The sequence below is a fragment of the Balaenoptera ricei genome, chromosome 8 (genome assembly GCF_028023285.1).
Source record: "Balaenoptera ricei isolate mBalRic1 chromosome 8, mBalRic1.hap2, whole genome shotgun sequence".
In the NCBI taxonomy this organism is placed as follows: domain Eukaryota; kingdom Metazoa; phylum Chordata; class Mammalia; order Artiodactyla; family Balaenopteridae; genus Balaenoptera; species Balaenoptera ricei.
In genome coordinates, this window is record NC_082646.1 from 78873488 (window position 1) to 78891972 (window position 18485).

The 18485-nt window shown below is 34.6% G+C and overlaps 1 protein-coding gene across 1 annotated transcript in view; it reads left to right on the plus strand.

Moving 5' to 3' along the window:
* SLC17A6 (solute carrier family 17 member 6) overlaps positions 1–18485 on the plus strand; it is a 35602-nt gene that overhangs the window by 10994 nt on the left and 6123 nt on the right. Inside the window, exons 4-7 of the mRNA XM_059929602.1 lie at positions 10161–10275; positions 11426–11513; positions 12044–12130; positions 15113–15255. Of these exons, the coding sequence (XP_059785585.1) occupies positions 10161–10275; positions 11426–11513; positions 12044–12130; positions 15113–15255 (433 nt within the window). The remainder of the gene's footprint in view (positions 1–10160; positions 10276–11425; positions 11514–12043; positions 12131–15112; positions 15256–18485) is intronic.

Sequence of the window (18485 nt, forward strand, 5' to 3'; positions counted from 1 at the left end):
AATTTGGGAATGGGGGCATCAGATGTGACAAAGGGAGGCACCGGAGTCCTGATTTGATTAGATTAAATCCATTAAACAGCCTGAATCAGTCTATTCCTGCAGACCCTCTAGAAGAGGATTAGTGCCACACCTGGGGTGAGGAACACTAGATCCCTGTTAAGTGACAAGCCCCTACCCAAATGGAAACTGATTGATTGATTCCGGAAAAATAGATATCATCTGTAGAAATGACAAGTCACCAGTGTTCCTGTCACCTCTTCCGGGCAAATCCTTGTCGGGTGGGCTTGATATGTGAGGTTGTTTGTGGCTGTGGGTCATAGAAAAAGAAGATGACTGGGAATTTCACAGCTAACTCACTCTGGGTCACAATGAAGGTTAATCATCAGGCAGGGCGTGATGCCGGTTTTCAGCAACTGCATTTGTTTTTCCAAACATTTCTATATCAGGGATACTATACGCCTCTCAATTCTGGCAATCTGTTTGGTAATATAGAATCTCCTCTCCCTCTCTCTATCTTCTCTCTCTCTCTCTCTCTCCCTCTCTCTCTCACACACACACACACACACACACACACACACAATTCTTTTCCCTTTTTTGTCTTACAGTGTGAAATGATTATATTATCTTACATATAATCACTTTAAGAACACTGGAGTGTGTGTGTGTGTGTGTGTGTGTGTGTGTGTGTGTATGTGTGTATGTATAACAAGCAGAAGAGAAACAAGTAAAATGAGATTTTAACTTGAAAATAAGCAAATTGAATTCATCTCAGTATGTCATTGGCTGCAAGAGAAATCATGAGGAAAACAACAATTTTAAGTAGCTTTCAAGTGGTTTATCGTTTTGAAAATCAATCTTAATAAGCAAATGACTCTTATTTCATTTCACAGAAATTGTAATGATGTTCTTTGAGACATTTAGAGCACCCATCAGTTTCTAATCCTGTTCTTCAGGCACAGAAAAGTTAAGATTTTTCATATTTAGTTTGCACATTTCTTTGCTTTTCTTTCTCAAGCCAGTTACTTACTTATGTTCGCACCAGGAGTGGGTTTTTAAGGTAGCACGTTAGCTGTCAATTATAAGGAGAAGGGCTTTAAACAGAATAAAATACCATTTAGTTGAGATTCATCTTATTATTTGGAACTTCAAGTTCAGCAGTATTTATCTAATTACTAATTAGATAGTTTGACTATTTGTTCAGCAAAAGCAATATATTAGTTTCGTTCATTGCTAAAAAATTAGTGTAATTTGCTAGAATTTTCACTGATGGTTTATTTTTATATATGGTACTGACATAAATACAAATACACTGATGTAAATATATTGTCTGATATTACATATACTGATATAAATACTGCCTGGTATTATAGATAACCTAGATTTACAAGCCAGAAAATCAAAAATTTATTTAAAAATGGAAAAATATTTATTTGGGGAAATTTATTTCTAAAAAAGTTTTTTAATATAAAATATAATATTTCTTTATTTTTCTTCACATTATTCACCTTTATTTGGAAGAAGCAGTGATCAGACCTTATGTGAGTTTCTTAACTGAAATGGATTATAAAGCAAGAAACAAAACAAATGGAAAACCCAGGCTATAAATCAGAAATTGGATTAATTTTACAAGTGTGCAATTGGTTAATTATATTGAATAGAGTCTTAAATGTCTATTCTATAATCACCAATTCATTAAAACATTCTCAGATAAACTACATTATTATTTGATATGTTTTAAAGTTTAACATTTAACCTATGGCGAGGCATTGAAAAATGCACCTGAAAAAAATCCACAATGGAATTTCAAAAGACAAAAAGGTTGTAAAAATGAATCTGAAAAACAACACAAATTTTCTCTTTGAGCCTTCTGAAGTCAAGCAATAGCATGACTGTTTAATTTATATGATGGAGTAGAGGACAGCCTTCTCCTAATCCATAGTTAAAAAGAGTCCAGAAATCTAGCTTTTAGATTAAAATGGGGAAAAGTAGAAAGCCAGCTCCATTGCATGGAAACACAGAAGAGACACTCTAATTATGTGAAGTGGAGAGGGGTGAGTGAATATCAGAAGAGCTTTTCAATCAATGTGAAGTAGATCATTCAGGTATAAAATTTCTACCTCACCCTAAACAGTACATTTGTATTGGGGGTGGGAAGAGAGAGGATATGAAATATAAATTGTCTTCATAATTGCCTTAGTTTTCCATTTCAGGAGGCAGATGCAATTAGAATTAAACAGAATAATAAATATATGTATCACTAAACTTTTTATACATATCATCATTCTTCCTTATAGCAACTCTATAAGGCAGACATTATTATACTTGTTTTACTGATGAGAGAACTGAACACAGAATAGCAGAGTTATTTTCCCAAAGATCACTACCTGGTAAGAGGAAGATCTGGCATATGAACCCCAGTATGTCTGATTTCAAAGGATGTGCTTCTTTACTAAATATATTTTTCCTATTGAATAGATTTGTGTGTATGTTCTTTAAAAAAATCTATTTTATAGTCTCTTTTAAAAAATTACTACATTACTTAGTGCTGGGCTAGGTCCATAGGAAAGAGCAGCACAGCTGTGGAATAATTTAAAATATTTATTTATTTGCATCGTTTTGATTTTTAGACAAGTCTTTTGATAAACTTGAAAAACAGGTAATGCTGGGTAGTATTTTCAGGGCAGTATTGCCGTGAAATGCAATTGCGTGTCAGAGACTGGTGCTAGGGAAAATAAAACTCACATGAATATTAAATGTTTCTTAGTATGTAATCTATTTCCTTCTGTTGAGATATCAAAAATGTATGCAATGCTTATATTTGTTTGTTTTTGTAACATCAAGCCAAACAAGAATTATGACTATCAAGCATAATACAACATACACAATTATGTTAAATATTGATAAATGGAGAGATTCTTTAAGAGGACAATATATCACCTCTGAAGCATTACCACCTAGTTTAATTTTGAAAGCAGAGCTTCAAAGACAGTGGTTTCAAAAGCTAATGAGGATGTTGTGCTGAACAGAAAGTGAAATGGCAGTTGGTTTCAGGAGATTCCACAGTGTTGTCTGGAAGACTTAAGGGTGAGGCCAGACTGGGTCATGTACTTGAACTCAGCAACTATTTCAAGTGAGGATTTATCCACAAGAGTACTCTAAATTCTATAGTCCATAGCTACCATCCTACAGTTATTCTATGAGTGTAACTCAGCTTCCTAGAATTATTAGGATACCCAGAACAGCAGTTTGTCCCCATTAAAAACTCAAGAACAAATAAATGGTCAATTGATTTTAAGGCTATTGGGATAAAGAAAGCTCAAAGAAAAAAAGACCTGTTATCACCTACGTATATCTCAGGAAGAGAAGATTTCATTTCCCTTGATTTAAAATCTTTATAAAAAAGAAACTGGTGATCATTTCTTAAGAGCATGCCACATGCAAAGTATTCTGCTACCATCAAGGAGTTTGAAGAAATGAAAGACCTAGACTGTGTCTGCCAAGAGACACAAATAACGTGGGGAATGGAGGAACGCATGATGTCTTGGGTTAAGTCTTATAAAAATGATCTACAGTGCTTTAGGAATATCTGAGAGAGGCAATTAGCTGGAAAAGAAAGGCATGCGTGTGTGTATGGTGGGTAGGTACTGGGGGCAAGTCTGTGGGGATTCCAAGACAAGTAAAATTGATCTGAAGAAGGCTGTCAATTTTTGCTTGTTTGTTTCCTGTCAGGTATTTTAGATAGACTATTGAGGCACAGATTGAGAGGCTGACGCATTTTAATCAATTCTATATGCCCTCAGAATGGGAGCTAGAATTCATGCACTTTAAGCTTCTAGAATTTCAGGATAATACAGAACGACTTTGAATCCATGGTCACAGAAATAGCATTATTAATTAGGGCAAAAGCATTCTGGAAGAAAAAGACAGAGAATGACACTTCTCTGAAAACTCTGTTGAATGTTAGGGAATTTCTATATCATGATAGCTGATATTATAAACTACTTACTGTTAACCAGATACTGTCTCCTTTCATAATTGATTCATTTAATCTTCATGATAATTCCTTGAATTATGAAGACATATTATCTCCATTTTACAAATGGAGAAGGTAAGGCTTAGAGAATTCAAGTATTAACAACTTGCACAAGGTCAGACGTAGTAAGAAATTAGAGTTGGAAATTGAATTCATACAGTGTAACCATAGAACGTGTATTCTTAACTAATGTTATGTCATGCTGTTTATATGTCCCCAAGAAAAATATGGCAGCTGCTCGGTCAATTTGGTTAATGAAGACAATCAAAACCACGTCAAAGAACTTCACTTTGGGTCTTGATCAAATGATCTAATTATGATTTGTATTTTATAAAGGACATTGTCCTTTTCAGCAGGTGTTTCCATTCCACCCATGCTGCTCCCCTCTATAATAAAAGGTAAGGCTCTTACTTCAGCTATGACAAGCTCTGTTCTCTCTGGGCCTGCCCCTTGCCCCAGATCTGTCTCTTTTGTGACAGCTGGGGGAATATCTAGCATAGTACTGCTAAATCAATGATTCTAATATCACGAAAAGCGACATCAGCATCACCAGGGAACTTGTTAGAAATGCAGATTCTCAGGCACCGTGCAAACCTAGGGAATCACAAGCGCTGGCACCCAGCACTCCGTGTTTGAACAAGCTTCCTAAGGTGATGATCATACCTGAGGAACTCTGGAAATCGTAGTGCTGAACTATGTTATATCCTAGAACTTCTTTTCCATACTCAGTTTTACTATTTCTTCCACTTCTTTTGTGAAGCTTAGATTTTGTTCATAAAAAGACAACCCTCCTGAAATGAGCCTCTCCATTTAACTACTTACTTCAAAGCCAACTACTAGGTATAAATTAAATAAGTTACAAGGATGTAAGTACAGCACAGAGACTATAGGCATTACTTTATAATAACTTTGTATGGAGTTTAATCTATAAAAATATTGAATCACTATGTTGTACACCTGAAACTAATATAATGTTGTAAGTCAACTGTACTAAATAAATAAACAAACAAACCATAGGAAGGACAGAGTAGAATTCTGCTCTCACTCCCCACTGCTTTGACAATCCACCTTTCAATAATGTTTTGGTCTTTCAGAGTTTTTGTTATTTTATCTGTTGCTGCTGGCAATATTAGTGCTAGTATTAGTTCTGCCCCTATTAAAGTACAATAGAGCTTAGTGGTTAAATAACTAGGATCTACAACCAGACTGAGTCATTATAAATCATAGTTCCCCACTTAATGTCTATGTGACCTTAGCAACTTATTTAACTCACTGGGACTTGGTTATTTTATCTGTGAAATAAGAATAGTAGTGGTGGCCCTCTAATATAGTTGTTAGTTTAAAATGAGAATCTAGAATAGTGTCTGGCACACACTAGCATAACACCATTGGCTATGATTATTTCTACTTGACTGACTCACATTTATGGGTGTATTTTTATGTGCCAGGCACCAGACTAAGCCTTTTAGGTATACTATTTCATTTAGCCTCACAGCAATCCTATGAAATATAATAGATTACTATAATCATTGAACATTGAATCTTAAATGCTTAGGATATGCCAGACATTCTTCTGGGTGCTTAATTTGTAATAACTCATAGGTTCTGTAAATATCCATGTTTTGTAGATGAGGAATGAAGCATAGATAGTAAAATAAACTGTTCAAGATCACTCAACTAATAAGTAACAGAAATGGACTTTGAATCCCAGATGTCTGGCCTAGTAACCATGCTCTAGACCATTACACAGCATTGCCCTTTTTATAGACAAGGAATCAGAAGCCTAGAGAGATTAAGTAACTTTCCAATCACATAGTTATTAAGCAATAAAGCTAAAGTTTTACAAAAATTTCTGTACAATATTTATGTCATCTTTTTTTTCTCTACCAACTTTACTGACCTTGGCCCCTTTACTCCCCTGCAAGCCTCCATCTTACTTGAACTTACATGCATGCTGGTCACCTTCTGTCTCCCTGACTTCATAGTTTCCTCTCTTCTCAATTTCAGTAAGCTTCATATTTACTTGACTTTAGGGGCATAATTGATTTCCCTCTATGATCACCCTAAACTCCATCATCTCCAAGATGTCATGGACTTATGTTCTCTTCTCTTGCCTTCCTTATCCTATCTACATTTCCTCAAACCCTCTTCACAACTTTCCTGTTCATCATCTCACTCCTGATGTTCTTACTTCTACTCACGTGTACTACTGTGTCCAGCCATTTTCAATACTGCCCTAGTTTTTGGTATGTAATGTAATCTCTTCTATGTTTCAAAACTTTGCTGATCCATTTCCTCTTTGGAATTTCTTCATTCTTTTTTAGATTAATCTTCCAAAGCCCAACTTTAAAGTTTCCTCCTGATGGACTTGTTTCCTGGTCACCCCAGCTGTAATGGACTTTTCTCTCCTTTGCTTTCCATTTGTACTCTTGTTTTGACCTTTGGCATATGTTGTCGCTTGGCTACTTGTCTTTCCTTTTCTCTTCTACTACACCAAGGATATCCTTGCCTTTTTCTAGCTGCCTAGTTGCATCATGTAGATGAAAGAGCGCAGATTTACAGATTTCCGTATCTGACAGTTCTGGATTCAAATATCAGCTCTATTGCTTGCTTTTGTCTTGCACAGTCCGTCTCTACTCTCTGATTTATAAAATGAAAAGAAAGTGTAACTCAGAGAGTTGTTGTGAGGATTAAGTGAATTAATGTAGGTGGAGAAAGTATAGTAAGTGCTCTGTAAATTGTAGCTCCCTTCTCCTCAATACAGTACCTTAAATATAGTCTCACAGAGGTTTGGAGTGTGAATGCATAAATGAGTGTTGAATGAAGTGTCTGCTTCAGTTTTGGCTGTATGTAGTACATCAAGAAAAATTGTAAAGTCTTCCCATATTGGCTGAGAATTTTGATAACCATAATTTTAATTACTTGGCTGTTGATTTGGATATCATTTTCATGAAATTAGAAAAGAACACTAGGTTCTGAAAAGTTCGATGGATTGTATTCTTAAATAGTTAGAAAAAAAGTCAATCCATTTTTATGATGCAATGGCCACTAATAATAAAAATGGATGGTTAAACAGATTAAGAAAGTTAAAAGTAGGAAGCATTTAGAAATGTCACAGATTATATAATTGCAAACACTATATTCAGGGTAAGAGTGGAAAATAAACATCTAAAGTGATCTATTGACATTTTATCTCAGGAATAGTAGTGTGATTTCAAGTAGCTTTGTGAAGATGATTATTTAAATTTATGGTTAGAATACTGAAACACATTACTAACTACATATTATGTGCATAATTAGGTATAAATCCCAGTGGCAAAACCCACTGACTTTGAAATCAGACAGACTAGATTTGAAGCAAGTCTCCTCTACCTAGAGCTGGTTAACAACTTGGGCAAGTGATTTCACTTGTCTCAGGTTTAGTTTCTTCATCTATAAGATGGGTGTATTAATAATGCCCATGTCATTAGGTTGTTAGATGGTTGTGGGTTTTATGGCATGTGAAGTGTTAGCATCGTGTCTAGCAAGTTAAATAAGCGCTTATTAAATTTAGCTCTGACTATAGTGTGAGTTGAGTAACAAATAGTTCATAATTGATTCAGCTCTACTAGCAGGTGAGTTTGTCCCCCAAGGGATATTTTGCAATTGCTGGAGACATTTTTGGTTGTCATAACTTGGAGGCATGTGCTACTGGCATATAGTGCATAAAGGTCAGGGGTGCTGTTGATATGATACAATGCACAGGACTACATCCCACGACAAAGAATTAACCATCCTAAAATATCAATAGTGTGGAGGTTGAGAAACCTTGAGCTAAAGAATGGATAAAATTCATCTCTCTCTAGTTTATCTAGAGATAGCAGTATTTTAAACTCTTTCAAATAGGGAGAAAGAAGCTGATGATTAAAAGCTATATTCATAGAAAATAAACATCATGCATCATTCTTTCAAAATAAGTACAGTATTAGAAAAGAAGACACATGTTAGATAAACCTGGATTTTAAAAAGTACAGTGGTTTTTTGTTGTTGTTTTTATTTTTTTGTAAAACTTAGCATGCAAAATTATCACCTGGACTACTTATTGGAACAGATTTCCAGGCTTCACTCCTAGCACATTCTGGTTTGGAAAGTCTGGAGTGAGAAATCTGCATTTTTAATAGCATTCCAGGGAATTCTAATGCAGCTGGTTCATAGATGACAGTTTGAAGGAATTCTTCCAAAGGGCTGAATGGGGTGGATGCATAACTCATATAGACACTTTTGAAAATCCTTTAGCACCATGTAGCTCTGGTTCTCTTTATCCTTGATGTCTTAAGCAGCCCCAGTCTCATTATTATCAAGCATAATAAGCAAAGTGGGATGGATCTACAGAAAGATGCTCTCAACACTAGTTTTTCAGTATCAAGACAGCCTACCCATATGCCCAAAACTCCTGTGTCATTTGCACTTTCTGCCTTCATCCTCTCTGTTGCACATGTTCAACATTCAAACTCCCAGAATAGGGGAAAAATATGTTTTCCTCATTGGGCTTTGGGATCAGGTACCATTTACCACTAGGTCCAGGAAACTTGCAACATATATTTCCTTCTATCTAGTTCCTCTCAGCCCTAAAGGAAACCTCCAAAGTGTTCTGGGATTTGCACACAAGAACATGTGGATTTCAGTCTTAAAAGAGGTGAAAATTCCTTCAACTTGAAAGTAATCAAGCATGAAAATACATTTTAAATCAACTTAAATAACAATTTTGGATTTTTATTTTATAAAGACAGGTTATGGGATTTTTGCATTTATTTTCTGAAAAATAAATCTATATTTGGCAGAAGTTTAATATCACTGCATGTGTGGCATTTTAATGGGAATAATCATTTCTAGGAATAGAAAGTTTCTATTTTGTGCTAAACGTTTAGGAAATAAGTTATTCTTTGACTCAAACTCAAAGATACCTATTCAGCAACAGCACAGAGGAAGAATGGAACAGAATATTTACCTCCTGAGTGACTAGTTACTTCTGAAGAGAAGCCATTGAGGACAGGTGGATATTAGGCTACATCAAGTAAATAAATGTTTTTGGTTCAGTCTATGATTCATAGAAAAAGAGCTGATCCATTTCAGCCCTTCATAAAGCCATTTCTCAAATTTCAGGAGCAGATTAATAATGATCAAGGCCCCTTTCAGAAACTCACGTCTTTAACAGTTACATTTAAATGAGCCCTTGGAAAAATGAGAGCTTCTGTGAGCAACCAATCTTGACTGAATCCAAGGCTCAAAGTTTGACTTGAAAAAACTTGCACAGAACACACAGCTTAGCTCATTAGATATAATGTGTCCCCAAATTTCTTTGCCAGAAAATATTTCTAAATTTACCCAGTTAAGGAGATGTTTTTCTTGCTTAGTATTAGCATTATGGAAGATTTTTCGGCTGATGATTGAATGGAATTTTTACTTGCAGATGGATAAAAGTGTTAGTAATTTTGAACTGTTGTTTTTATGTATGCAAGGACAGGTGTGCCTCAGACAGAATCCCACCACCTACCCATCTACACAAAAAGACATACAAACCTGAGATAGGTATATTAAGTGATCATGATTTCTATTATAAACGTGTCCTGAGGGAGCTGATCATGAGATTTGTTTCATAAAATTTTATGAATGGAATCATATTTACCATGCTTCATGGTATCACATGAGGTACAATTCCATTTAGGCATTTATTATTTCTTCAACAACTCTTCAGTGAGTATCTACTATGTATCAGGCACTGTGCTATGCATTAGAGATACAAAAGTGTATCTGAAAAACAAGCTCTTGCCCTTAAGCACCTTACATTGTAGACTGATATATAGACCAAAAACATATACAATGATTAATTATCTATTTGCAGTTTGTAATTAGATCTGTGAAGAAAGTGAATAAAATTAAGTATAACCAGATTTATTGGGTCCTTCTTTTATTTCTTGTGCTTCAAATGATGTAGCAATTCAAGGTAGTCCAAGTATCTATTTGCAATGGCTAGCCAATCAAGTTCAGAACATTCTTATTCTTTTAGAAAAAAACAGTCTACCTTAAAATTGCTTGCAATTAACTTGATCTGAGAAACATAGATCTATTAACTCCTTTTATTTTTCAGGGTTTTTGGAGCTGCCATACTTCTTACCTCTACCCTGAACATGCTAATCCCATCAGCAGCCAGAGTGCATTATGGGTGTGTCATCTTTGTTAGGATACTGCAGGGACTTGTTGAGGTATGCAACTACAGGATGACATCACTTTAAGGTTGGCATGCTAGTAAGAATCAGAAGATTATCTTTGTTTTGATCTACAAATAAATATATTTTATTAGGTTTTGTCTACAGAGTGCTAAAAAAAATTGGAAAATTAGAAATCAGATGTCTTTAAATGATGACAGACTACAACTGTGACTGCTTACCCCCACTTCTCTAGAATTTAGTGGTGTTAAAGAAATGTCTAGTGACTGTTTGACTTAAAAAAAAAAACAAAACAGGCACTTTTGTTAATGTGCTGTGATAAAAATTTTGAGTCCATCCTCTGCTGGTGATAACCTTGAATTAATACCTTTGGAGAGTTTTATAACAAGTCCCTGTTGGCTTTAAATCACGATCTGAGTTTTCGCTAAAACATTTCATTGAATGTATACTTTTGGCATCTAACTCTAATGATTGACTTTTGCTCCATCAGCCTGTAGCCTTTGAAAGAACATCATTTAAAAACTTGAGAATGGCATACCTGTTGCCCCTTCTCTTTCCATGAAGTATGGTGGGAGTAGACAAGCCAGATAAAGTGTTAAGGCACTGAAAACAATTTCCTGTCTCTCCATAAAGAAAGAAGAAATGATAGGATCAAGATAACAGAAAAAGAATATTTTAAAGGTTTTAAGTTCTAGACACTAATTTCAGGAAGTATGACCTTCAAGGAGCTAAGCGTCACCTTCCTCTGTAGGGATTCCTTATACTTAGGGATAACTGAGTTTTTTTTTTTTTTTTTTTTTTTTTTTTTTTTTTGGGATAACTGAGTTTAACGCCTCACAAAAATGTCTCTCAAATTACTCAAACTGTTCAGAATTGCAGATGAACTGAGTAATAGAGGATCTTTTCTTTGGCCTTAATCAGAAGAAACTTGAGGTAGTAGGAAGTCTTGAAGGGCGGGATGAATTTGAACAGGTGACTGAAAAAGAGGCCGTGTCTTACCTGGTCTGGGCTGAAAGTTTTTAAAATGGAATTTCATGAAATGAGCAAAGAAAGGTCCATGAGTGGCAGCTTTCCCTAAGACCTTGCGCCCATTCTAAGGAAACAGCATTGCATCAGAGAAGTGAATGTACTTATTTTCCAACGATCCTGCATCCTAAATGGTGATGGATATCTTCTCCCATCATAGGGCGTCACCTACCCAGCATGTCATGGGATATGGAGCAAATGGGCCCCTCCTCTAGAGAGGAGTAGACTGGCAACCACCTCCTTTTGTGGTGAGTATTATGTGCAGATATAGTTATGGCAGGTAAAAGCTTAGGAACAACTTTGATAAGAGTTGGAAGTTGGTAAAACTCACCTGTTAAACCATTTGTGGTGTGTCTGTATGTATACGTGAGGAAAGGTTTTTGACCCACCATTTCAATTTCTGTAATTATTATTGGTCTCCTCAAATCCTCTATTCCTTCTTACATTTTGTATTTTAGAGTAGTTTGTTCATTTCATCTGGTTTTCAAATATATTTATGAATAATTTTTATTATAGCCTTTTAAATGTTTTTTTTTTATTATAGTATTGTTTTTATATATCTGACTTGGGTATGTATGTACTATTCGCTTGTGTAGTCTTGTACTCCTAAGGCTAAGTACATAGACATATGTATGTGTTGGGATGTGCGTGGGTGTGAGTGCACACGCACCCAAGTGTGCAAGGGTGTGTTTGTGTGATCCAACCAAGGAACATGAAAAGAAGTCAAGAATTTTATTGATTTCACTTACCTTCCTCCCATTTTTCTCTTCTACTTTAGGTTCCTATGCTGGAGCTGTGATTGCAATGCCTTTAGCTGGCATTCTTGTACAGTATACTGGCTGGTCTTCAGTATTCTATGTCTATGGTATGTTGCATTTCTATACAATAGAGTTAAAAGAAATGTGCATAAACTAAAACAGTAAGATAGATCAGTGACTATACTGTGTTTGCTAATTATTATTTTTTCATTAAGATTCCTTTCCTTTTATTCTGAGAAGATCAAGGAAAAATGTTTTATCTCTGTGATTTTCTCTACACTGTTATTTGTTGTTTTTAAAAGCAACCACATTGCTGATGGAAACTTTGTAATATATGGTATGTGTTGTCCTTGATTATGAAATAATTAAATTAGCTCTTGATTCAAAGCTGATTAAGAGGAAGAAGCTGGGCAGCACCCACTTCTCTTTTTTGGCTACTGCTTTCTTGGTCATTTCCCTAATCCTGCTTCCTCAAGACTCAATAGGGGTAGAAAGCTGAAAGATGATATTAGTGCTAATGCAAAAATTCAATTTTGTGATGAAATATTAGCAGTCAGCTGCAGCAGCAGCACATTTTAGTCCACATTTCCCCAGAATTAAAGAAGATTAAGTGGAAAAAAAATGACACAAAACCCAAAGTCCAAACTCCCTTTCTGTTCACTTTCTAACCAGAATCTGGAAGCTTACTACTTGAAAGTATCCCTGTAGTCTCTCTCTAAGAGATGCTTTTTTAATAAAAAGGAAAGAAGAAATATAAGATCTGGATTCCAACTGATGCTGTCACTGATTAATACCATTTTTGAACATGGGCAGGAGAATCTGAAAGATTAATGAAGTCATGGCGAGCAGAACAGGACCTGGCTGCTTCCAAATTTGCTATGATCCATTCTAATTTTGAAATGTTCTCATCAAAGCAAGTTCTTATATTTGCAGAACGTTATTAAATGTACTTTATAGTAGGGTCTCTTATCCTGGTTCAAAAGCCATGGTTGGTTCCCACTAGCTATCTATTTTACATTTGGTAGTGTATATGTGTCAGTGCTACTCTCTCACTTCGGGAAGCAACCGCATAGCACAGGGACGTCAGCTCGGTGCTTTGTGATCACCTAGAGGGGTGGGATAGGGAGGGACTCAAGAGGGAGGGGGTATGGGGATATATGTACACATATAGCTGATTTACTTTGTTATACAGCAGAAACTAATACAACATTGTAAAGCAATTATACTCCAATAAAGATGTTAAAAAAAAAAAAAAAGCCTTGGTTGGGTTTTGGATTCATGAATGCCCTAAATGGTAAGCCATACATGTACTTGTACATATTTTTGTGTTCTAGGGAAATCTTTTTATCAGATTTTAATCCATACCTTTTGTTTGATTTTTTTAAAAAGCCCATAATTCAAAGAGGTTTAAGGCACTTACTTATAGGGTATATATTACAAGTTGGTATTGCCATCCATTAAATTCTCTGATTTGTGCCTTAGTCCATTACTTAATTGAAGATGTGATGTGACTTTAAAGTAAGAATATTTATTTCCACAAAGGACTCATGAAACCAACCTCAGTATTTCAAGTTATGTCTCAATATTTATCATTGAATGCTACAAAGTTTAAATATTAATCTGAAAATGTCATATAATAGTACTTGTTTACTTGCTGTGTGTAACAAAAATTTGGTCTTTGAGCCACACATTCAATATTCCTATTTTAAAAATTAATGAGATAAGACCCATATGGCAGCTTACATTAAAAAAATATAATGCATATATAGCAATTAGCTGAGTGTCTGGCATTTTAGATATATTCAGTTAGTGGAAATGATAATTATTACTAAGTTACAAGAGTTCTCATTTATTGAGTGCTTATTTTGTGCCATCCTCTGTGCTAGTTGCTTTATGTATTACCTCCTTTAACTTCTGTTCGCAACAATTTTATAAAAAAAGGAATTATCTAATTTCATAGCGGAGATTTTCAGGGATTTAGTTACTGATTAGAAGATGTGGCTAATGAGTGACACAGCCAGGATTCTCATCTGGGAAGAACCATACTCCATAACCACTATACTATACCAAATTTTCATACACTATCTGATTCCAAATAGGGTTTGCTGTCATGTTCAGTAATTAAAAGGGCACAGCACATCAGAACTTATGGTACTCAGGAACACTTAGAGATTGAATAGACAAAAAAACCCCAAAACAGTATTATAGAGATCGGGGCATTTATATTGTTACCCAGGGGGAAAATTGAACAGTATGAGGCAGAAATGAAATGGCCAGTTGCTGGGAAACCAGAATAAATTATGTGAAATTTTTCTATTATTAATGCTTCAGATTTATATTGCACAATAAGGGCATATTTTAATGGTGAGAGTGCTATATAAAGGGATGAAAAAGAACTTGAAGTAGTACATTTATTATTTTGGAATTCATAACTTTCATCTGCCCAAACAATGATCAATAGGCAATAGTATGTGCTGTGGTATACAGTCACATAAACTGCTGAATGTTACCACATTAATTACAGAAGCCCATTTTTCATGTATAATAGTTATTCAGGCTAAAATATTCTTCTAGATTTTATTTAATAGTCTGTTTACTAGATCTGGAAGTGCTAACAGGAGAGGGAAACAAGCATTTCTTTTCCCTGGAAATGCAGACTGGCACATATTAAAGACAGACAAAAATAAAAGGATTCACTCCTAGCGAAATTTTTTGAGGACAGGACTTTTGTCTTGTTTATCAAATTTCTCTCACTCAGCAGAGTACCTGGAAGAGTAACTTCTCAGTAAATCTTTGTTGGATGTATGAACATGTTCCAAACTACACCATTCAATAATTGTTTATTGTGAATTTCCTGTGTATCCACATTATTTAACAGTGACAAAGAGATAAAACTACAGGACCAATCTTCAGGATGCTTGAAGTCTGGTGGCAAAAGACAAGCAGAGATGGCTAGATTCATTTGGAGAAACATAAGCTTGAATTCATATTCTATGGAATATCACAAGATTATTGTAGTTTTATTCCAGTAAATGACTGTTAAATGGAAGTATTTATGATGGCTTTTTCTTTTCAACTTTTGCTTTCAGGAAGCTTTGGAATGATCTGGTACATGTTTTGGCTTCTGGTGTCTTATGAGAGTCCTGCAAAGCATCCTACTATTACAGATGAAGAACGTAGGTACATAGAAGAAAGCATTGGAGAGAGTGCAAATCTTTTAGGTGCAATGGAAGTAAGAACTTTATTATGGTGTATATTCCTATTCTTGTTCTCCATCTCACCTCCCTTCGACCAACAAGATTATTTTATGAGTCCCTATTCAACAAAACTAATTTGGTATCAATCATGATTGTTTTCTTTACTCCATGCATATTCCCTGACTTAGAAATGATTGCTACTTCCTCCGTCTATGATTTCTTTTCTTTCCTTTATCTTTTCTTATGCATCTTCAAATTTCAACTGAATTATAGCTATGACTGTAAACCTCAGCAAGTTTTTAAAAACAGTTCAACATAGCTCATAACTGAAACAAATTCAACCAATATTTGTTAAATTTAGATGATAGGAAATGTCAAATCACCTAACACAGTCATGAAAAGGGCTAGCTTTGTTCATTGAATATTCTAAATCTAAGTTTTATACATGTGTATTTCTATGTGATTTAGTAAACACTAGCATTAGTGAGCATTAGCATGCCAACCAAAGGTAGCTAACCTGAAAAGTATTCTTAATATAATATAATCCTTTTATTGATAAAATGTTACCAATTTTTTAGGACTACTATATGAAGATCAAGTATTATACAGATAATGTTGTGAAGCCTTTTTCTGATTATGATTTAGTTTCTTGGGCAGGATTTGCTGATGTAGAGAGAAATGCAGTTGTATATCAATAAGTAAATATTTTAGCACACATATTAATACATCATAAATAGTAATTCATGAATAGCCATCTGATGCTACAAAAAAGAAAAGAAAAGAAAACTGTTAAGCAAAAGTAATGTATTTAGACAGGTTCAGTAATTCAGTACCTAATCAATAACTCAATTTCTTTATGCTAAGAGTTGGAAGTTACTCTGGCTGAGGAAGTTACATTGGCTGAGGAACCAATGCCCCTCATGCATTATGCTTCTCCTCTTTCTTTTAAAGGCTTCTCTCCAATTTCAACTGTATTTTATCTCAGCTCTGATTCTCTGCTTCATTTATTAGGGAAGGCCTGTCTTCGACATCTCATCCTAGGTAAAAAAAAAAGGTCTGTCAACCATTGTTGCTGAGGGTATCTTGGCCTTTAATGAATAAGAAAAATGCCATATTGGATATCATTCAGAAGTTAAGCCAGTACTTAAAAAAAATCTTACATTATAATTGTTCCATTAGCTAAATAGACTGGCATTCAAATGTGACCTTCCTGTTTCCTTCTGTAAAGAGACTGGTCATTTCTTTCTAATGGTAGCTACTCAAGAAGCAAGTGGTGATATGCGGGGTGGTGTGGATGTTGGCAGTAAGCTCTGGTGCCCACCAGCTCCAGTTGCTCTGAACAGGAATCTAAACATAGACTAATCTATGATGAGTTCAGTACTTCGCTTCAATTTCTAGTCAAAAATAGTCTGATTGGCCCATATCTTCAGTGATCAAATATACTTCTTTTATTTACCAGTTCTCGAGAGGTTGTGTGTCCAGGTCAGGCATAAATTTTTTAAAACAATAAGAAATTTAGTCTAATTGAAAACCAATTTCTGGAAATGACCCAAAAAAGAATAATTGATAGATCGATAAAACAGTATAGATAAGCTCAAACTCCCATTTTCTAGACCTTACTGTGTTTCTAGACACAATATTTTACTTCTTACTGATGTTTTTTACTTTCCTGAAGTAAATTTAAAAATGAAATCAAGTGGGAATAGGACTTGTACTTTAGTTATTTTGAACTTTTTTTGGTGATCAATTTCAATAATAATTGGAAGAATAAGTAACAGGACCATCCATATATCCACTGTATAGAAACAAGTTTTTAACATCTTGCCTTATTTATTTTACTTTTCTTTTTGCTGAACGATTTTAAAGTAAATGAGGTGTCATAACACTTTACCCAAAAATACATGCATCTGTAGAAAAATAAGAATATTCTCCTTCACAGTCTAAGTACTATCATCATACCTAACACAACTGAAAATAATTCTCTAACATTATCTAATACCTAGATCATATTCAAGTTTCTGATACCCAATTCAAATCCTAATACCTAGTCAATATTCATGTCTTTTGTAGCCATTTGTTTTGAGTCTGGATCCAATTAAGGATCACATATTGCAGTTGACTCTAATGTCTTTTAAATCTCTATTTTTTTCTTTACAAGGTAATTAAATATAAATACATACAGAAAAGTGCACAAATCATAAGCAAATAGCTTGCTGATTTTTTATAAACTAAACACACCTGTGAAGCAAACAGCCAGTTCAGTAAATAGAATGTTATCAGAATACCATAAGCCCTCCTACAGCCACCAACAATTTTTTAAGATATATGATTAGACACTTTTCTCTTATATTTGTTGAAGTGTTTTGCAGCCTGAAGAAAAAGTACTTAATAGAGATGATCCTGGTATGAATTAAAAACAACACCTTCTCAGCAGGAAAAAAATATTTTCTTCTTATAATGTTCTGAAGTTATTACTTATTCAACTATAATGCTATAATAGACATTCCTGCGTTTGGCCATCTTTGAAATAAGTAGATTCATCTGGCACCACTTTTCCAGAACACATCAGAAAAAATTCTTTTAAATCTGCACTTTTTGAATCCATCTATGATGGTGTCACTAGAACTTTTATCTAAAGCCACAATACTCACTGTTTATTATTAGGACAGGTTTTTGTGTTTTGATTTGTTCCTTGTGATCACCACAATATATCTTCCTACTATATTGCTTTAAAGTGATCTGTAAGAAGTTTCATTAGATTCACAATTAATACTAGCAGTTATGAGGTTCTACATCCAGGAATAAGTACTAAATCTGTGTAAAATACGTATGTCACCTCTTTTACTAATTTGGTCAGGTTAATAATCCAAAGCTAGCATTAAACACAGTTATAGTAGGCTATTGTTTCTTCATCAAACAGTATTTCAGTGTTCAAAATAAAGAACTGAGAAAGTGTTTGGAACTGTGAGAGATATTTTACGGTCTAAAAATATTAGTCTTGGGGGAAGATACTGGTTTTATATTTGGGCATACACAGGATCTTTAAGTATACTAGGTGTAATTTTTTGAGTCTCATAAGCAAAGCCAATCATATTTAAGTTAATTTTGAATGTCTTGAATATCATAAATAACTAGTTGTGATGTACCCATGGTGTGCTGGGTGGCCAAATGCTTTAACCCAGATGTATACCATGTGAATTTTACCGAATCTTACACTCCAGTGTCACAGAGTTTATACTGATATGCACTGGCTATCAAGATAATT